At 34.9% G+C, this 15,659-nt stretch overlaps 3 protein-coding genes across 3 annotated transcripts; 2 read left to right on the plus strand and 1 right to left on the minus strand.

Annotated features, from left to right (window-relative positions):
* The first annotated feature begins 625 nt into the window (after positions 1–625).
* Positions 626–6,996, plus strand: LOC130450683 (endochitinase). Its single transcript, XM_056789209.1, has 11 exons — positions 626–709; positions 1,156–1,208; positions 1,724–1,893; positions 2,075–2,240; positions 2,295–2,517; positions 3,396–3,519; positions 3,577–3,774; positions 3,830–3,911; positions 4,957–5,168; positions 5,294–5,500; positions 6,829–6,996. Exons 2-11 carry the CDS (start codon positions 1,157–1,159, stop codon positions 6,949–6,951), a joined length of 1,557 nt encoding a protein of 518 aa, XP_056645187.1. The 5' UTR covers positions 626–709; position 1,156; the 3' UTR covers positions 6,952–6,996.
* A 2,787-nt stretch (positions 6,997–9,783) lies between these two features.
* LOC130450884 (metaxin-2-like) lies at positions 9,784–10,873 on the minus strand. The gene is made up of 4 exons (XM_056789588.1): positions 10,744–10,873; positions 10,353–10,690; positions 10,060–10,301; positions 9,784–9,998 (listed from the first exon to the last, which is right to left on the minus strand). The coding sequence occupies exons 1-4, from the start codon at positions 10,778–10,780 to the stop codon at positions 9,836–9,838; spliced, it is 780 nt and encodes a 259-aa protein (XP_056645566.1). The 5' UTR covers positions 10,781–10,873; the 3' UTR covers positions 9,784–9,835.
* Positions 10,874–11,219: 346 nt separating this feature from the next.
* Positions 11,220–12,338, plus strand: LOC130450889 (60S ribosomal protein L23). Its single transcript, XM_056789592.1, has 3 exons — positions 11,220–11,287; positions 11,475–11,558; positions 11,973–12,338. Exons 1-3 carry the CDS (start codon positions 11,275–11,277, stop codon positions 12,296–12,298), a joined length of 423 nt encoding a protein of 140 aa, XP_056645570.1. The 5' UTR covers positions 11,220–11,274; the 3' UTR covers positions 12,299–12,338.
* Positions 12,339–15,659: the final 3,321 nt, after the last annotated feature.

The raw sequence follows: 15,659 nt of genomic DNA on the forward strand, positions 1-15,659 counted from the left end.
GAAAAACCACGCATAACAACATCGCAATATCTGTATATCGAACTGTACAATAATTTCTATAGATCTGGAGAAAAATTTAGTTTAGCAACACCGGTATTCCCGTAAGTTACCGTAGCAGGTCAATAAATTTTCCTCGTCCTAGAGAAAAATTTCAAATAATCTATTTTGTCCCAATCTAAAGAAAAGCTACGTTTAGCAACACTGCAATTTTTTTTTGCAACTGTTCATATATCAAAAAATGAAAAGAAAAACACTACGTTTAACAAATTTCAGTAGATATAAAGATCTAAATTATAATTAGCATCACTGTTATCCATATAAGTCAACAAATTTCGTTTTATCCGACATTATCTTAATCTCCATACATCACCATATTATATACCATCAAATTTCCTTAGAAAGTATACAAATTACGTTTGACTACAACGTAATCTTCATTGTTATTGTTCAAAAGTCATCAATTTTTTTCATATTCATTCGCATACAACACAAATTACATTATCCATTTTTCTCAGTGTGTATAGATGTATTATTATTTACACAATGTTCCTGTTGGTGTCGTTGACACAAAAAAAGTGTCCACCGTCTTTGGACGGTATAAAAAGAAGAGTCGCTTTGAATAAATAACACTGCGCGTCTTCGAGTCGATATCGAAAAGTTAACAACCTTTTTCTTTCGATTTTGAGTTAAGGCAATCACGATTCGAAAGGTAAGTCGATAATATTTGAATTGTGACGTTCCTTGTTTTATTCAAAAAATATTTTGAGCTCCTATAGAATTTTCCTTATATTTGGAGAAATAATACGTTCGGCAACATCGTAATTTCCATAATTTATTACTTGAAACTTCATTAAATGTTTCGGGAATAGACTACGTCGTCTATTTTGATAGAATCACCCTGTATAAGCCGGAAATTCGTTATAAATGACAAATTAGTTTTCTCGAAAATATTATAAAATGTATTTAAAAATGATTAAAACTGTTATCAGATTAATAATGTAAACAAGATGATGTTTTTGATTCTCAAAAAACTTTTTATCACAAATAAATTTTCAATTGTATTTAAATATCATGACTTATATTCAAATATATAGTGTTTATATAAAGAATGTTTTTTTGGCTTGATGTTTATTATTTTATTCGACTTATTTTCAGGATGTTTTTCATTGTGATATTAATTGGACTTTTCGTCACATTGCAAGGTTTAGGTAAGATTTATTTCTATAAAATAATCTATAATATCTTCAACTTTTACTGTTTTCCGTGATGATTTGTCTTGATTTCATGTTAGTCCAGTCATTATAGGGAGTAGACCTCGGAAAATCGACATACCCAGTATATTTCCACGTGAAAACTTTGAGCGTCATAAAATTTTACTCAAATTCACAAATAATTGGATTGTCACAAGTTTTGAAGTTAGGTTAATCTTTGACGTCGAAGCCATGATATAAAAACACAAATAACGCATGCGTATGACAACAAGTGAAAAAGCGAGCGGTGGGGGGTTCGGATTAAAGAGGCCCTGCTGTATTTTGATCTTAAATTAACGCAAATCGTCACGAAAAGGAAATAATATGCTAATTGCTTTCCAATTTTGAATTTTCCGGTGCATTCTACTTTCACCCTATATAATTATTACAAAAATGAGATTTAAGGAGGGTCACGTCTAGATCTTTCTTTACTCAATGTTTGGCAAAAAAATACTTTTCGTATATCTTTACAGAAGCTACTCCCGCCAGGGTCGTTTGTTACTTCAGCAACTGGGCAGTCTATAGACCAGGGATTGGTAGGTATGGTTTGGAAGACGTTCCAGTCGATCTTTGTACCCACATCATTTATTCGTTTATTGGTATCGATGAAACATCATGGAGTGTACTCGTAATAGATTCTGAGGTAAGATACATCCACATTACCACGAAAAAGAAACGAACACGCTCGTTGGGTTTCAGTTTTTTTATTAGGTAAGGGATTATTTTGAATGATTGAGTTAATTTTGGATGACAGTTTTTGCTATAGGCTTGTTTCCCTCACTTTAAGTGAGTAACTTTTTTGAAACTTTTTTTATAAATTTCAGTTGGACATCGAACAAAATGGTTTTAGAAACTTTAGCGATATTAAAAAGACGCATCCAGACGTGAAGCTCGAAGTTGCCGTTGGAGGATGGGCAGAGGGAGGCTCTAAATATTCCGCCATGGTCGCTCAGAAATCCAGAAGAGATACTTTCATCGGCAGCGTTGTTGGTAAGTTACTATTTTTGTTCATTGAAAGCATTAAGGAAACTTATCATCTTTTAGCTTTTATGAACGAGTACAACTTGGATGGATTCGACTTGGATTGGGAATACCCCGGCGCTGCTGATCGCGGTGGAAGTTATTCCGATAAAGAAAAATTCTTCTATTTCGTTGAAGAACTTAGAACGGCATTCACTAAAGCAGGAAAAGGTTGGGAGATCACGATGGCGGTTCCCATAGCCAAATTCAGACTTCAAGAAGGTTACTATGTACCTGAACTTTGCGAGTAAGTTAAAATCATCGTCAAAATTTTTTGCCCCTTCCATAAACTGTATAATACGCACATTTTATGATTTCAATGCACAATTTTGGCATTTTTTGTAACACATTCGTCTCACAACTCAATCTGGTTGAGATCTGGCGACTGCGATAGCCAAATCATTACTTTCAATTTACTTTCCAATTTTTTAAAATACTCTTTGCTTCGAGGAATCCTTTGAAACGTTGTCATGCTGGAAGATAAATTTTCTGTCGATCAGGCGCTAGCCAGAACGTATAGATTTTTTTATAGCTTCTTGATTTAAAATTCCTTCAATTTTACCAGGTTTTCACTTGCTTTTCCTCCAAACCATCATCGAGTCTCTGCCGTGTTTTACAGTCAGTATTACTTATGGATCGAACATCCGTTAGCCAGAACGTATAGATTTTTTTATAGCTTCTTGATTTAAAATTCCTTCAATTTTACCAGGTTTCCACTTGCTTTTCCTCCAAACCATCATCAAGTCTCTGCCGTGTTTTACAGTCAGTATTACTTATGGATCGAACATCCGTTTTTCCTTTGACTCGCGCACAAACAATCTTGGATCCAAAAACCTCAAACTTTGACTCATCACTCCATAAAACTCTCTTCCATTCTTCGTGAGTCCATTTTTTATGTTCTTTAGCCCAATGCAACCTCTTAATTTCCTTTTACTATAGAAGTACTCAAAGACCTAGATTCATTGATCTGAGCTGTTATCTTTCCGTCCGGTAGTTTATTCCTTTCCTCGTTCTACCATATCTTCAACATCATTTTCCAAACACTTTTTCAATTACTCAATTACTTTTGGTATTATTTTTGTCTGCTTGTAACTTTCGATTTTAGTAACTTGCTTCATATTTCAGGCTGGTAGATGCCATTCACGTGATGTCTTATGATTTAAGAGGAAATTGGGCAGGATTCGCCGACACACATAGTCCTCTATATAAAAGACTACACGACCAATGGGCTTACGAAAAATTGAACGTCGTAAGTTATTGAAATTTACAAATATAATCGCGTATAATTTTTAATTATTTATTGTAGAATGATGGTTTACAATTATGGGTGGATTCTGGTTGTTCGCCGAAAAAGCTCGTCGTGGGGATACCGTTTTATGGTAGAAGCTTTACTCTAAGTGCCGGAAATACGAACTATGATTTGGGTACATACATAAACAAAGAAGCTGGTGGCGGTGCTCCAGGACCATACACAAACTCCACTGGATTTTTAGCTTATTACGAAGTAAATAACCATTTTCATTCACTAGAGAATTTTTTCATTTTTCGTATTTTTTTAGATTTGCACAGAGTTAGTAGATGAGAATAAAGGGTGGACCAAGAAGTGGGACGAGCTAGGAAAAGTACCTTACGCTTATAAAGGTAACCAATCGTGGAATTTGAACTTGTTCATCATTTTTCGTACAAGAATACCATCAAATTGCACATTTAATATATAATATGTGGTACGATCCAAGAGTTCTTTGCCTCATATAGTGAATGCAAAAATAGTGAATGAAAAAATCTCGACTCAAAGTTTCAACTTGCCACTTCACTTCACTTCAATTTTAGTATAGTAGAGCTCGAACGATTATTCGGTCAAGCTGTTGTAAGAAATGTCTCAAAATGACTAAAGGATTAACCCCAACACACAAATCACAAACTCGTGTCAAGTCGTTTCACTAGGGACGAGAATCATTAAAAGATGAACACGTGCGAAAGGTCCAATAAATTAGTGGAAGAAATTGTTGTGAACGGCAGAAATTGCAGCACGTACCGGCATTTCCATAATAAATTTTCTAAGGATCCTACATGAGGATCTAAATAATCTAAATATGACAAAAATTGGAATGCGTCGAGTAGAATGCTGGGGGATTTTTCGAGCTTTGCCGTGAGAACCAAGAAAATGTGATCCAACCAATTTTAATGGGTGATGAAACTATGGTTTGTTACTATAATCCGATATCCAAAAGAGATTCCATGGAAGGGCATCGGAAAGGAGAATCCGTTCCAAAAAAAGCCCAGACTACAATATTGTGGGACTGTGAATGTAATTGATTGACTTCAAGAAATCAAATACAACCGTAAACGTCAGCATATCATTCTGACTTACTAATGCAATTAGTTCAAAAAATTATCGAAAAAATTCAGCCGAAGTGATAATGATAATGCTCCAGTCTACACTGCATCGCTTTCCAAGGCTATTGTACACGAATGTGGCTTCACAAAACACCCACCATATAGCCCTGATCTAGTCAAGTGGTAAAAGAATTAACAACGACTATGAAATTACGAACATTTTGACTCTAAAGTAGGAAAAACACATTTTTCTTTATTCATTAGGGTGATTTATTAGTATTGGTTTTCAAGTATATACAAAATTCTATTTGGGAGGGGGAACGTGAGATAACAGTAGTTTATATTTCAGGAACGCAATGGGTGGGTTATGAAGATCCGGTATCCATCCAAATAAAAATGGATTGGATTAAATCGAAAGGGTACGCAGGAGCAATGACCTGGGCTATAGATATGGACGATTTCCACGGACTTTGCGGACCAGAAAATGCTCTGATACATATTTTACACGCGAATATGAAATCATACGATGTACCCGAACCACACGTATCGACCACCCCCAGGGTAAGAACCTATTTACACATATTTGAACTTAGCAAAGGCGGCAGGTCAAATAATGATAACCGCGCAATTAGCAAATTAGTGTACGCATTTGTATATTGAACTGATTACATAACTTGTCAATTTAGCCGGAATGGGACAGACCTAAGAGTACGACTTCGTCGGTTATGACTACATCGAAGCCGTATACGACTGCAGCAACTTCGACTACTCCAAAAGCCACCACCACGACACCAAGGAATAGCTCACCATCTTCCACGTTCAGTTATCCAGATGACACCGATAATTTGGCCGATTGTCAAGCAGATTTCATGGCGCACAAAGACTGTGATAAAGTGAGTATAATATAACGAAAAATCCTGTATAAAATCTACAATTTCCTTCGGTAATTTGCCTCACTAAATACATATTTTTGCCACCTCTCCGGAAGCTACCGGTATCGAAGAATTCCTTGGGAATCTGCTCTACCTCGTCTTCGATGTTAAATTTTAGACCTCCAAGGACTTTTTTTAGTTGTCTAAACACTAGTATCTTACACCTTAGTTTTGATATGAACAAACGACTATTTATACAACACGGAATTCTCGATCCTCTCCGACATCATAAATATACTGATATCGAAAGAAACGCCAGACACCATAGTAAGAGCAGTCCGCAGTCTCAATACGAGCAACACGACCATAGGAAAGGCAGGAGATACTTATACGGAAGAGATACCAGCACCAGGAGGCATCAGACAGGACGACAGCCTCAGCCTATTTCTGTTCAATCTCTTAATGAAGGAAGTATCATCACTAAATATGGGATACCGAATGGGACAGAATAAAACAATCAGCAGCCGACGATGCAGCTAATTTCGCGAAAACGCAGGACGACCTACAGACACAACTACACAAATTCTGGTAGGTCAACCAAGCGATGAACATAACTATATCCACAGGAAAAACGAAAAGCATAACCTTTGCTAAAGAGCCTGTACGATGTAAGCTGGTAGTTCAGGACAAAATCATCGAACAAGTTTCACAATTTAAATACCTGGGTATGGACTTGTCAAGTTATCACGACCCAGTGAAGGACCTAAGAAGCCAGATCAACAAAGGGACTACCATATCGGGCTGCTTAAGGCTGATAATATGGGCGAACAACGAATACATGCGAAAGGATAACAAGGTTAGGATCTACAAGACTTGTATCAGGCCAATCATGACATACGGAAGAGAAACCAACAAAACGGAAAGCATTCTTCGGGTAGCCGAAATGAAAGGATTATAGTGGGAAAAACAAGAGTAGATCGAATCAGGAACACTGACATAGTTTTAGGGAACAATATGGAGTGAAAGACATCGTAAGATGGGGGAGACAAAGTGAAAGATACTGGTACACCCACGTAAGAAGAATGGAAGAGAGTAGACTGCCACGCATCGTACTTGAAGGAAAACCAATAGGGAAAAGTGAACGACTACCTAAGAGATGGATGCAAATCTAACAGATCATGAGATCTTAAAAATGAATGAGGAGAAGAAGGAATTCTCGATAATTCGATTATAGAATGTACGACACGTTTAAATTTTGACATATGAAAACCTAAACACCCTTTAAAATAAAATGCTGATTGGTAATATTTTTTGTTGTTTTTTTAAACATTTTTTTCTATTTCTTACAGTATATTCGTTGTGATCATGGTAAAGCGACAGTTTTCAATTGCGAACCCGGCACTGTGTTTCATACTGGTCTCAACGTTTGTGATTGGCCCTCGAATTCTGATAGAGAAGAATGCAAATCCTAGTGTAATTTCAAGAATTTATTTTAAATATAAATATTCATTTTCTTATCGTTTTTTTTTTTCTCCAAACTACCTAAACTTCACGTTATCATTTCAGCGTCATAAAGTTACTTGTTGGCGCCCAAAACAAGTAAATTTCCATTCGGAATTGGATTTATCAACTGATCTCATAATGATTTAAAATAAAACAACTCAGAATCAGCCAGCTTAGAAATGTCGGTGAAACAATCAACAAAAGAGGTGGCAGTACGAGATCCGTTCGAACTTCTGGGAAAGTTGAAAGTATGAGGATTGCTGTAGGAAGTTCAGCGCTACGAAGAAGGGCCGCTTTTGAAATTTCCGAAAGACCTTGAAGTGAGTTTCAAAATCATCACCCTCCCAAAAGTCAAGTGGTTCAAGCATTCAACGAAAACGATTTTGCGACAATTCTATAAAACATTTTTTTTATTTGGGCATGGTTGAAGAAAATGAGGATCTTGTTAACAACCTCTGGATGAGTGATAAGGCACAAAATATGGAACCACAAGCCACACAGTGTGAGCTTGAATATTTTTAATGAGATCTTCCCAAATCGTGTAAAATCTCGAAACAGAGGGAATCCTTGCCCTCCTCGTTCACACGACTTCACACCATGTGATTCTTTTTCTGGGGATTCTAGAAAAGTAAAATGTACGAAAAACGTACAGTTAAAGAATTCGAGTAAAGAATCGAATTGAAAATCCTGAGAATTCATCATCGAATGCTTCATAACTTGATGGACAATTTCCATAGAGTGCCAGGTATATTAGTTTGTTCAACGGAACTTGATTTGTTGATAGAGAAAGAAGGAACATCGGTATGCCATTCTGTACGTCTCTGTCGGGCGTCTCCATCCATCTCTTCCGAGCCCGCCATTGAGGGTGGTAGACCGATGCTTTTTCTCTTTCTACCATTAGTACTTATCCACTTATATGCCGCTTTCTGTATCTTTAATATTGATTCTATGACAAAATCAGAAACTGTCTCCATGATTGCATCAATCGGGAAGAACGCCGTCTGACCGGTGTTATTTTTAATTAGACCCACGTTTCGTCTACGCTTTTCGATGCATAATATTATAACAATGAAATTTTGGAAAATGTAGCCGTTTATTTTCAACAAAAAACACCGACTTTTTTCAAATTTGTTTCTCCTAAAGAAGTTAAGATTGTACGATTTGTCGTCCTAACTCATCGACTAGCTTAGTAGCTTTCTCAAAAACCGATCCATTCAGATCGCTATCGATGGATACACCTCACAGAGGTTTGTGGTCAACTTTGAACTTCTTTCTCTTGTACATCAACGATCTACTCGACAAAAATGCAAACCAGATCCATAGCTGCACACTGGTCTCGTTGTACCAATCAGCAACAGATCACCAGCATCAATACCGATCTTTAAAATATTCTGAAGCTGTTGCTTTGACAAAGAAAGTTGACATTCCAGCTCAAGATTCCCGTCTATATGTGAAATATCGAAGTTAATAGAGGAGTAACTCAGCTTAACAGAATAGTGTAGTTCCTGGTAAACGCTGATGATATTGTTCTACTCAGTCGAAGAGAGCATGAACTGAAGGGAAGTTTTGAGCAGCTGGAGGAGGAATGGTTCACCATTAATGAGTCCAAAACAAAAAACATAGTTACTTCAAGGAAGAGAAGAACTCCTCCGAGGGTTTTCGAAGTAGACCGCTATAAGTCAGAAAATGTATCGTTTAAATACTAAATAGAGCATACATCAGTCTCTAACGAATACTAGAGTCACGTTTACTGAATTGGGTAACGAAATAGCGGATCTATCGCACCATTTTACGCCTGGTTGTCATGTACACTAGCGAGACCTAGGAGCGAAAGATCTTACGTCGAATATATGAACCGTGCGAGCAGAACTCCACCGGTTCTATGAGGACTCCAGCCTGGTAACAGAAGTCAAGAAGGCCAGACTCAGATGGATCGTCCACTTGGGAGCGTTTGCCTTAGGGAACGGGGGAGTGCGCAAAGCGTACCAGCAAAAGCCCCAGGAATGCGACTACCTGGGCTACCGCGCAAACAAAGGCTGGATGATGTCGAAGAGGATCATCAGGAGTTAAGTGTGAGAGGGTGAAGACGCCGAGTGTTAGACCGTGATGACTGGAGGAATGTGGTGGACGAGGCCAAGGCTCTTTGAGAGCAGTAGTGTCAGCGGTTAAAACATCTCCATCACCGCAAATTCGCTTGTCCAATATGCTGTACTTTGCAACAGCTCCTAACCCTCTATAGATTCGTCAATCTTTGTAGGATGCACATTTGGAGCTCGACTCGCAAGCATACTCTGAGGAAGCTCGACTTAATCACATAAAGGAGCAATTCGATTTATAGGCGATCCAGAGTTGCCCAGAAACTTTGAAAGTCTAGAGCATAGAAGAAAAATCGCCGATCACGGACACCACCACGGCAGATGCTCTTCCAAGCTGTCTAACACAATTCTACTTATCTACAAGGCCTACTCGACAGTAGACGTGGCTTATAAGCATCGATTTCGTCTACAGACGCCCTGGACGTTATCTTATCGAGACTCCTCTCTTTGGAGAAGTGCAACCTGTGGAATTAGCTACCAAGGGATGTATTCTTCCTATAGAAGTTCAAGATGGATATCTACATGCATCTCCATATGACAGGACCTACTAGAGTTTAATAGGATTGACCCTGTTGTGGTTGCTTTTCATATAAAAAAATGGGCCGATTTAAACAAACATTAGGGTTAGGTTAGGTTAGGGCTATGGATTTATATGAAATACTAGGATGCAGAATATTAATTGGGATTATAAATAATATTCACTCCTTTAAACGACAAAAAATATTTAATAAATAATCCTGAATGATGATATTACATTTTAAGACTTTATTTCTTTTTTAAAATAATCCTTTTCAATACGTTTAACTAAATCAATAAGAGAAGGATAATTTCTGATGATATTAGCTAAATCACTCCTTGGTAGAGGAGTTGTGAGAATGGTGAATAGATGTCCGAATACTAAAGCATCTAATTCAGTAGGTCTAGAAAAAAAAATAATAACAAATACTTTGATAATGATTTTTGATTAAAATCAAATGTTACCCATGTTGAAAGAAGAAGGGTTTTCCGTCTAAACGAGTCTGTAAAGATTCACAACAAGTTTCAACCTCAGAATATACTTCTTCCAATTTTTTATTATACCAACCAAGAGTATTAAGTTTCTTTACAACCTGTGATCTTTTTTTTCTATTTTGAATGTGATTTAACGGCCATGGATATACAGAACCGTTTCTAACACTAGTTACCTCGTTATAAGTTTCGTTATCTACCCAACATATATACAACTACAATATAGATTAGGAGAAATCGCTTTATTAATAATTATGAACATTTACCTCTGCCATTTCAAGGACGTTGTGTATAAGAGACATGTAAGCCCTCATATTGGACTTTTCTTCACTATCTAAAGTGTCCGTTAGGGTTATACCTTTCCCGTTGATAAATTGAACAATGCCTTCCACTTCGGATATAACGAATCTTCCTGCTTTTATAAAAGGCACTTTTAATGTAGGAGACATCGCTTCGGCGTTTGGTCTAGGTTCAACATTATAATCCAATTGGCACATTTTTAGATATGCCTGTATCGCTAAACAATTCGCATTATCAGGTAATAAAATTTGTTCGACTTCGTAGGGTTGGAATAGTTTAACATCTTTAGGCCAAGGTTCTTGAGCTTAATAGTTACAAGATATAATGAATTTCTCACAAGTATATATGTATACATACCTCCAAGTTCCAGCGAAATTCTATCTATTAAAGTCATTGTTAGTTTTTTGTAAAAATTTAGATAACTAAATTTAATTAAATCTGTCAATCATAAAAATAAGCTGATATCTTCTTCTTTCTTTGTATTTATTAGCTCAATTTTTAGTTATCCAGCTTTTAAAATTTAAAGAAAAATTGTAATAAAATGCTGATTATTTATGTAATGGTATTGAAAAATGGTATTGAAAAATATTCAATTCATTCAAAATCAATTATCTATCTAATTATAAAAATAATAGAATTCTTTTTTTGTTCTAATTTTCTTTATTGTTTTATTATTTTAGAAGGTACATTATTATAACTAAACAATACATCAAATATTAAACGTCACATATTTAACAAAAATATATTATCACTCCAATAAATTAACAATTCTTCTTTTTTTAAAGACTTTTAGCTGTTTAGCTCACCGTATAGAGGCAATAACATTATAGAAGATTATATTTTCGATACTACGCGATCTGTCAAAACACATTCTTTCACAAATACACAATGTCTAAGAGAGGTATGTTTTTATAGTTTCTATTGTCATCTTTAAAATTATTTGCCATCCTAACATATAAATACTATATTTTTATATTAAAAACTAAAATGAAGTATTTACGTGCTATTGATTTAAAAATTTTTTGGCATAAATATATATTTTTATATTTCTTCCTCCGAAATTGGTTAAGTTCGTTAATGTTTTTCAGGACGTGGTGGTTCAGCGGGAGCTAAATTCCGGATTTCCCTTGCTCTTCCTGTTGGAGCAGTAATCAATTGTGCAGACAATACAGGTAAATTTTGTTTAAGTAATATTTAATTTACGTTGGTTTGAAATACTGGTATAGAAAAGTTTTAATCAACAAGACAGGGCAAAAGAATTGTTAGTTTTACATGAAGTTTGCATTATTTTTATAGCGTGCTGGATCAAATTTCTTTTCATTATACCGCAGAAGTTGTTTGTGTGTATAAATTGAAGAAATTTCAGAGATATTTCATAAATACTGCATTGTTAGTTTTATATGAATTCTATGCATAATAAGACATGTGCCTTATGTTTTTCGTGAGTTAGATCAGATTTCCTTTTATTATACATCAGAAGTTGTTTATTCAACTGATTTCAGAGCATTAATATTTTTGTTTTAAACAATTAGTGAATTAGTGTAGTGTAGAATTAGTGAATATTTTACATTCACCTTCTTTTTCAGGAGCTAAAAACTTATATGTAATTGCTGTACAAGGTATCGGTGGACGTCTAAACCGTTTACCAGCTGCAGGTTCCGGTGATATGATTGTAGCAACCGTAAAGAAAGGTAAACCTGAACTAAGAAAGAAAGTAATGCCTGCGGTGGTTATCAGGCAGAGGAAGCCATTTAGAAGGAAGGACGGAGTCTTCATTTATTTCGAAGACAATGCAGGAGTTATAGTAAATAACAAAGGAGAAATGAAAGGATCTGCGATTACAGGTCCAGTGGCTAAAGAATGTGCCGATCTATGGCCTAGGATAGCGTCAAATGCCAGCAGCATTGCTTAAAATGTAAATTAAATGGAATATAAACTGAAACTTTAGTTAGTTTTCTTGTTTTATTTTGTGAAAGTGTGGAAAATTGGATGAATGCTTAGGAAATTTTTATTGGCATACGAATTGGCATTGTTGAACTGCAATAAAAGGAATTGAATGGTTCAAGTTTGAAAAAAATCAAAGGTAAGGTTTTATTATATGTTTTAAAACAACATTCTTGGTATTGTTTTAATGAAATGAGCTTAAGAAAAACTTTACTTAATTAGTGCTTTTCAGAAACTATGATCCAGAATTAAGTTACCATCTTTCCAATTCACTTCCAAATTAGTCATTTCTTAACCATCTTCTCATATTAGTTTTTTCATTGATTTCTCCATTATTTCGGATTGTATATTCTTCAATCATTCTAATTCCTCCATATACAGTAATCCTCCTTATAAAGCGGGGGTATCCAACATTATATTCTTGTACATATTGTGGAATTTATAATGATTTGTACAGTTCATAATTAGTTTGCACAAGTGTAAATTGTGTTATAAATTTAAATATTTAGTTTCAAGCCATGACAAGTGAAATTGAAACGAAACAAAAGTTAAAAATGGAATTTATTTCTCTACAACAGAATTCCGTCCAGTTCGGCTCAATTTCGGTGTCTGCCATAGGTATACGTCTTGTATTGTGTAGGGGTTACTTGGGTAGTAGATTATACAGTTACGTTTTGCGTTTAACTGGTACCGTTTAACCTTCTATTAGTGCCTCTGCCTAATTCCAACCCTATTTCAGATTCAGCTTAACCATGCGCTGTGAGGGCAATGGTGCCTTACACAAAATTTTTAGACCTTTATAAGTATATTTGTTTAGTTTAACACATCAGTATTTGCTGTTAAGCCGTAAATAGTGTTCGCAGTATTATGAGATTAATAATAAAATGGTGACACTTACACCAACGAAAAGATGTTCCAATAATTCTCCACTATCAGTGAATGAAAAACTTATTATTTTAAATGTAAACGATTGCATAAAATTCCGTTATTGCGAGGGAGAAAGATAGCAGGCCAAGTGGAACCTCCCAAGAAAAGTCCAGACAGACCAGTAAAAATCCTTGATGAAGACACCAAAAGTGTAATTCGAAGAAAAGTTCACTCTTTGTTTTAAAAAAGAAATACTCACCCTAGGTAAGAATTTAATGGAGCTTGGCCAGGATGACCACTTTGAGAAATATGGATAACAGTGAAGCACTTTTACTGAAACTCAATGAAATTGTTTGCTGGTGACAGAAATACTTAGAAGTATAAAGCAATACAGAACAGAGCAGAAGAAAATCTTTTATCTTGATGAGACGTGGATTAATGAAAGTTATACTGTACCAAAAATGTGGAAAGACAAAAATATAAGCAGTGCTCCCCAAGTTTTCATGGCTGATTCAGTAGTAGTTATGGATAATGCAAGTTATTCTCGACGCATAGAAAAGACTCCAACTTCATCTTGGAGAAAACAAGAAATTATTGACTGGTAAACCACCAAAAGTATTGAATTTGAGGATAATTTAATAAAAAAAAGGACTATTAGCTGTAGCAAATTAACACAAACACCGCCATATCATTGCGAACTAAATCCTATAAAACTTATATGGGCACAAGTGAAAGGATTTGTAGCAAGACACAACACGACATTCAAAATGAAAGACGTTAAGCTACTGTTTGATCAAGCCATTAAGGAGGTGACACCAGAGAACTGATGAAAAGCAGTCCAGCATGTCATTAAAGAAGAGGAGAAAATATGTGATCTTGACTACTTGATGGATCGGACCGTCGACCCGTTAATTATAACGTCAAGAGGAGATGACAGTTTCTTAGATGACGAAGAATATTATGATTTTTTATAATTTAATTTCTGTATAATGTTCAATAAAAAATAAATGTACCTAATACTATGTACATAATGCCACTATTTCTTAATCCGATGGATTACTTTATTCTTCTGATTGAATTAATTGATTGTGTATCCGAATCGAGAATATTATTTATTTACAAGTTTTAAAACATTATTTACTTGTAAGTTTTCATGGAAAATTTAAAATTACAACCGAGTCTATGAAAACTTTTTTTGAATTAATTTATATCTATAACTTTTCTGTGATGATAGACCTTTGTCCAGATGTATAGTAGATTCTAGATGTTTTAATAATTATTATAAATTTACCAATGAACATCTGTTTTACAACAAATTTCTATATTTTTTTTGTCAGAAAATTGAAAAATAGAATAATCGTCAACGAGAGTCGATCCACCCGAAGTGATCCAATGAGGGTAACTTGACAATTTTTTATTTTGACAATGTTATAACTCTTCAAAACAATTTTATCTAGCTCCTTCTTGGAGAGGCGGGCATTCTGATTAAGCCGCGCATGGTATTTTTGGGCTTTGTAGACATCAGCAGTAAATTGAGTATCTTTGTACACCATGAGACTTATACCGTTATTTTCTATAAATTCCCCTTTATAAATAAGGTCCTTAACAAATGTTTTTCTAAAACAAGCATTAGTACCTAGAAATTTTCATTTTATTTTGAAGAAAAATTTGAACGACGTGCCCCGTTTAAAGCCTAGTTTTACAATAAAGGAATCAAATATCATAGCTAATGATTTTTATACTATACGATATAGTAAAATACTTACATATGTCAAAATATGAGGTCTCCTTAAATTTTTGAAAATCAATTTTCATTTTTTCAAAGTTTGGGCAGGATATAAAAATCCAATTATATATGTGATGTACCTGAATGGTAGCAACATATAGCAAAAATTTCAATCTTAGTATTTGATCTTAAGCCAAGTTATGAAATTTTGAATTTAAGAAAAATTTTATCTAGCGAGTACATTTAATTGAATGTTAAATGGAAACAATGCAATTTAGAAAAGACTTTGTGAAGTTAAAAACTCCGTGAAACCGTGAAAAATCGCAGAGATTAAGTTCTTGTAACACGTAGCTACTTCTTTGATGCTAAACCTAAACCAAAATGTAGCAACTGCAATTGCAAATTGATTATAAAACACAACGCAGAAAGATCATCATTAAATCTAGCACTTGGAATTGTACGTGAAATTATAGGACCTAAATACAATATTACTTTAAACAGATCTCTATCATAAACTTAATATAACAAATATTTATAGAGATAAAACATTTAATTTTTACTGAATCGTCAATAACCTGTATACGGTGGATGCGAATTTTGTAATAAAGAAGACTAATAAGTAAGAGCTTTATTTATTACATAAATTGAAATAGTTTGTGTTTGGTGATACACTTCGTAAAGACGCAAATTGGGAAAGGTATGGCACGTGTGAGATGACAATCTATATAGGTACATT

Source organism: Diorhabda sublineata, chromosome X, assembly GCF_026230105.1.
Source record: "Diorhabda sublineata isolate icDioSubl1.1 chromosome X, icDioSubl1.1, whole genome shotgun sequence".
Classification (NCBI taxonomy): Eukaryota; Metazoa; Arthropoda; class Insecta; order Coleoptera; family Chrysomelidae; genus Diorhabda; species Diorhabda sublineata.

Coding starts and splice junctions, on each gene's coding strand:
- LOC130450683 (XM_056789209.1), top strand. CDS start 1,157: ATGTTTTTCATTGTGATATTAATTGGACTTTTCGTCACATTGCAAGGT. Junction 2,518..3,395: donor TATGTACCTGAACTTTGCGA/GTAAGTTAAAAT, acceptor TTCATATTTCAG/GCTGGTAGATGCCATTCACG. Junction 3,912..4,956: donor AGTACCTTACGCTTATAAAG/GTAACCAATCGT, acceptor TTTATATTTCAG/GAACGCAATGGGTGGGTTAT.
- LOC130450884 (XM_056789588.1), bottom strand. CDS start 10,780: ATGACTTTAATAGATAGAATTTCGCTGGAACTTGGAG. Junction 10,691..10,743: donor AATTTCGCTGGAACTTGGAG/GTATGTATACAT, acceptor GTAACTATTAAG/CTCAAGAACCTTGGCCTAAA. Junction 10,302..10,352: donor ACGTCCTTGAAATGGCAGAG/GTAAATGTTCAT, acceptor TCTATATTGTAG/TTGTATATATGTTGGGTAGA.
- LOC130450889 (XM_056789592.1), top strand. Junction 11,559..11,972: donor CAATTGTGCAGACAATACAG/GTAAATTTTGTT, acceptor CTTCTTTTTCAG/GAGCTAAAAACTTATATGTA.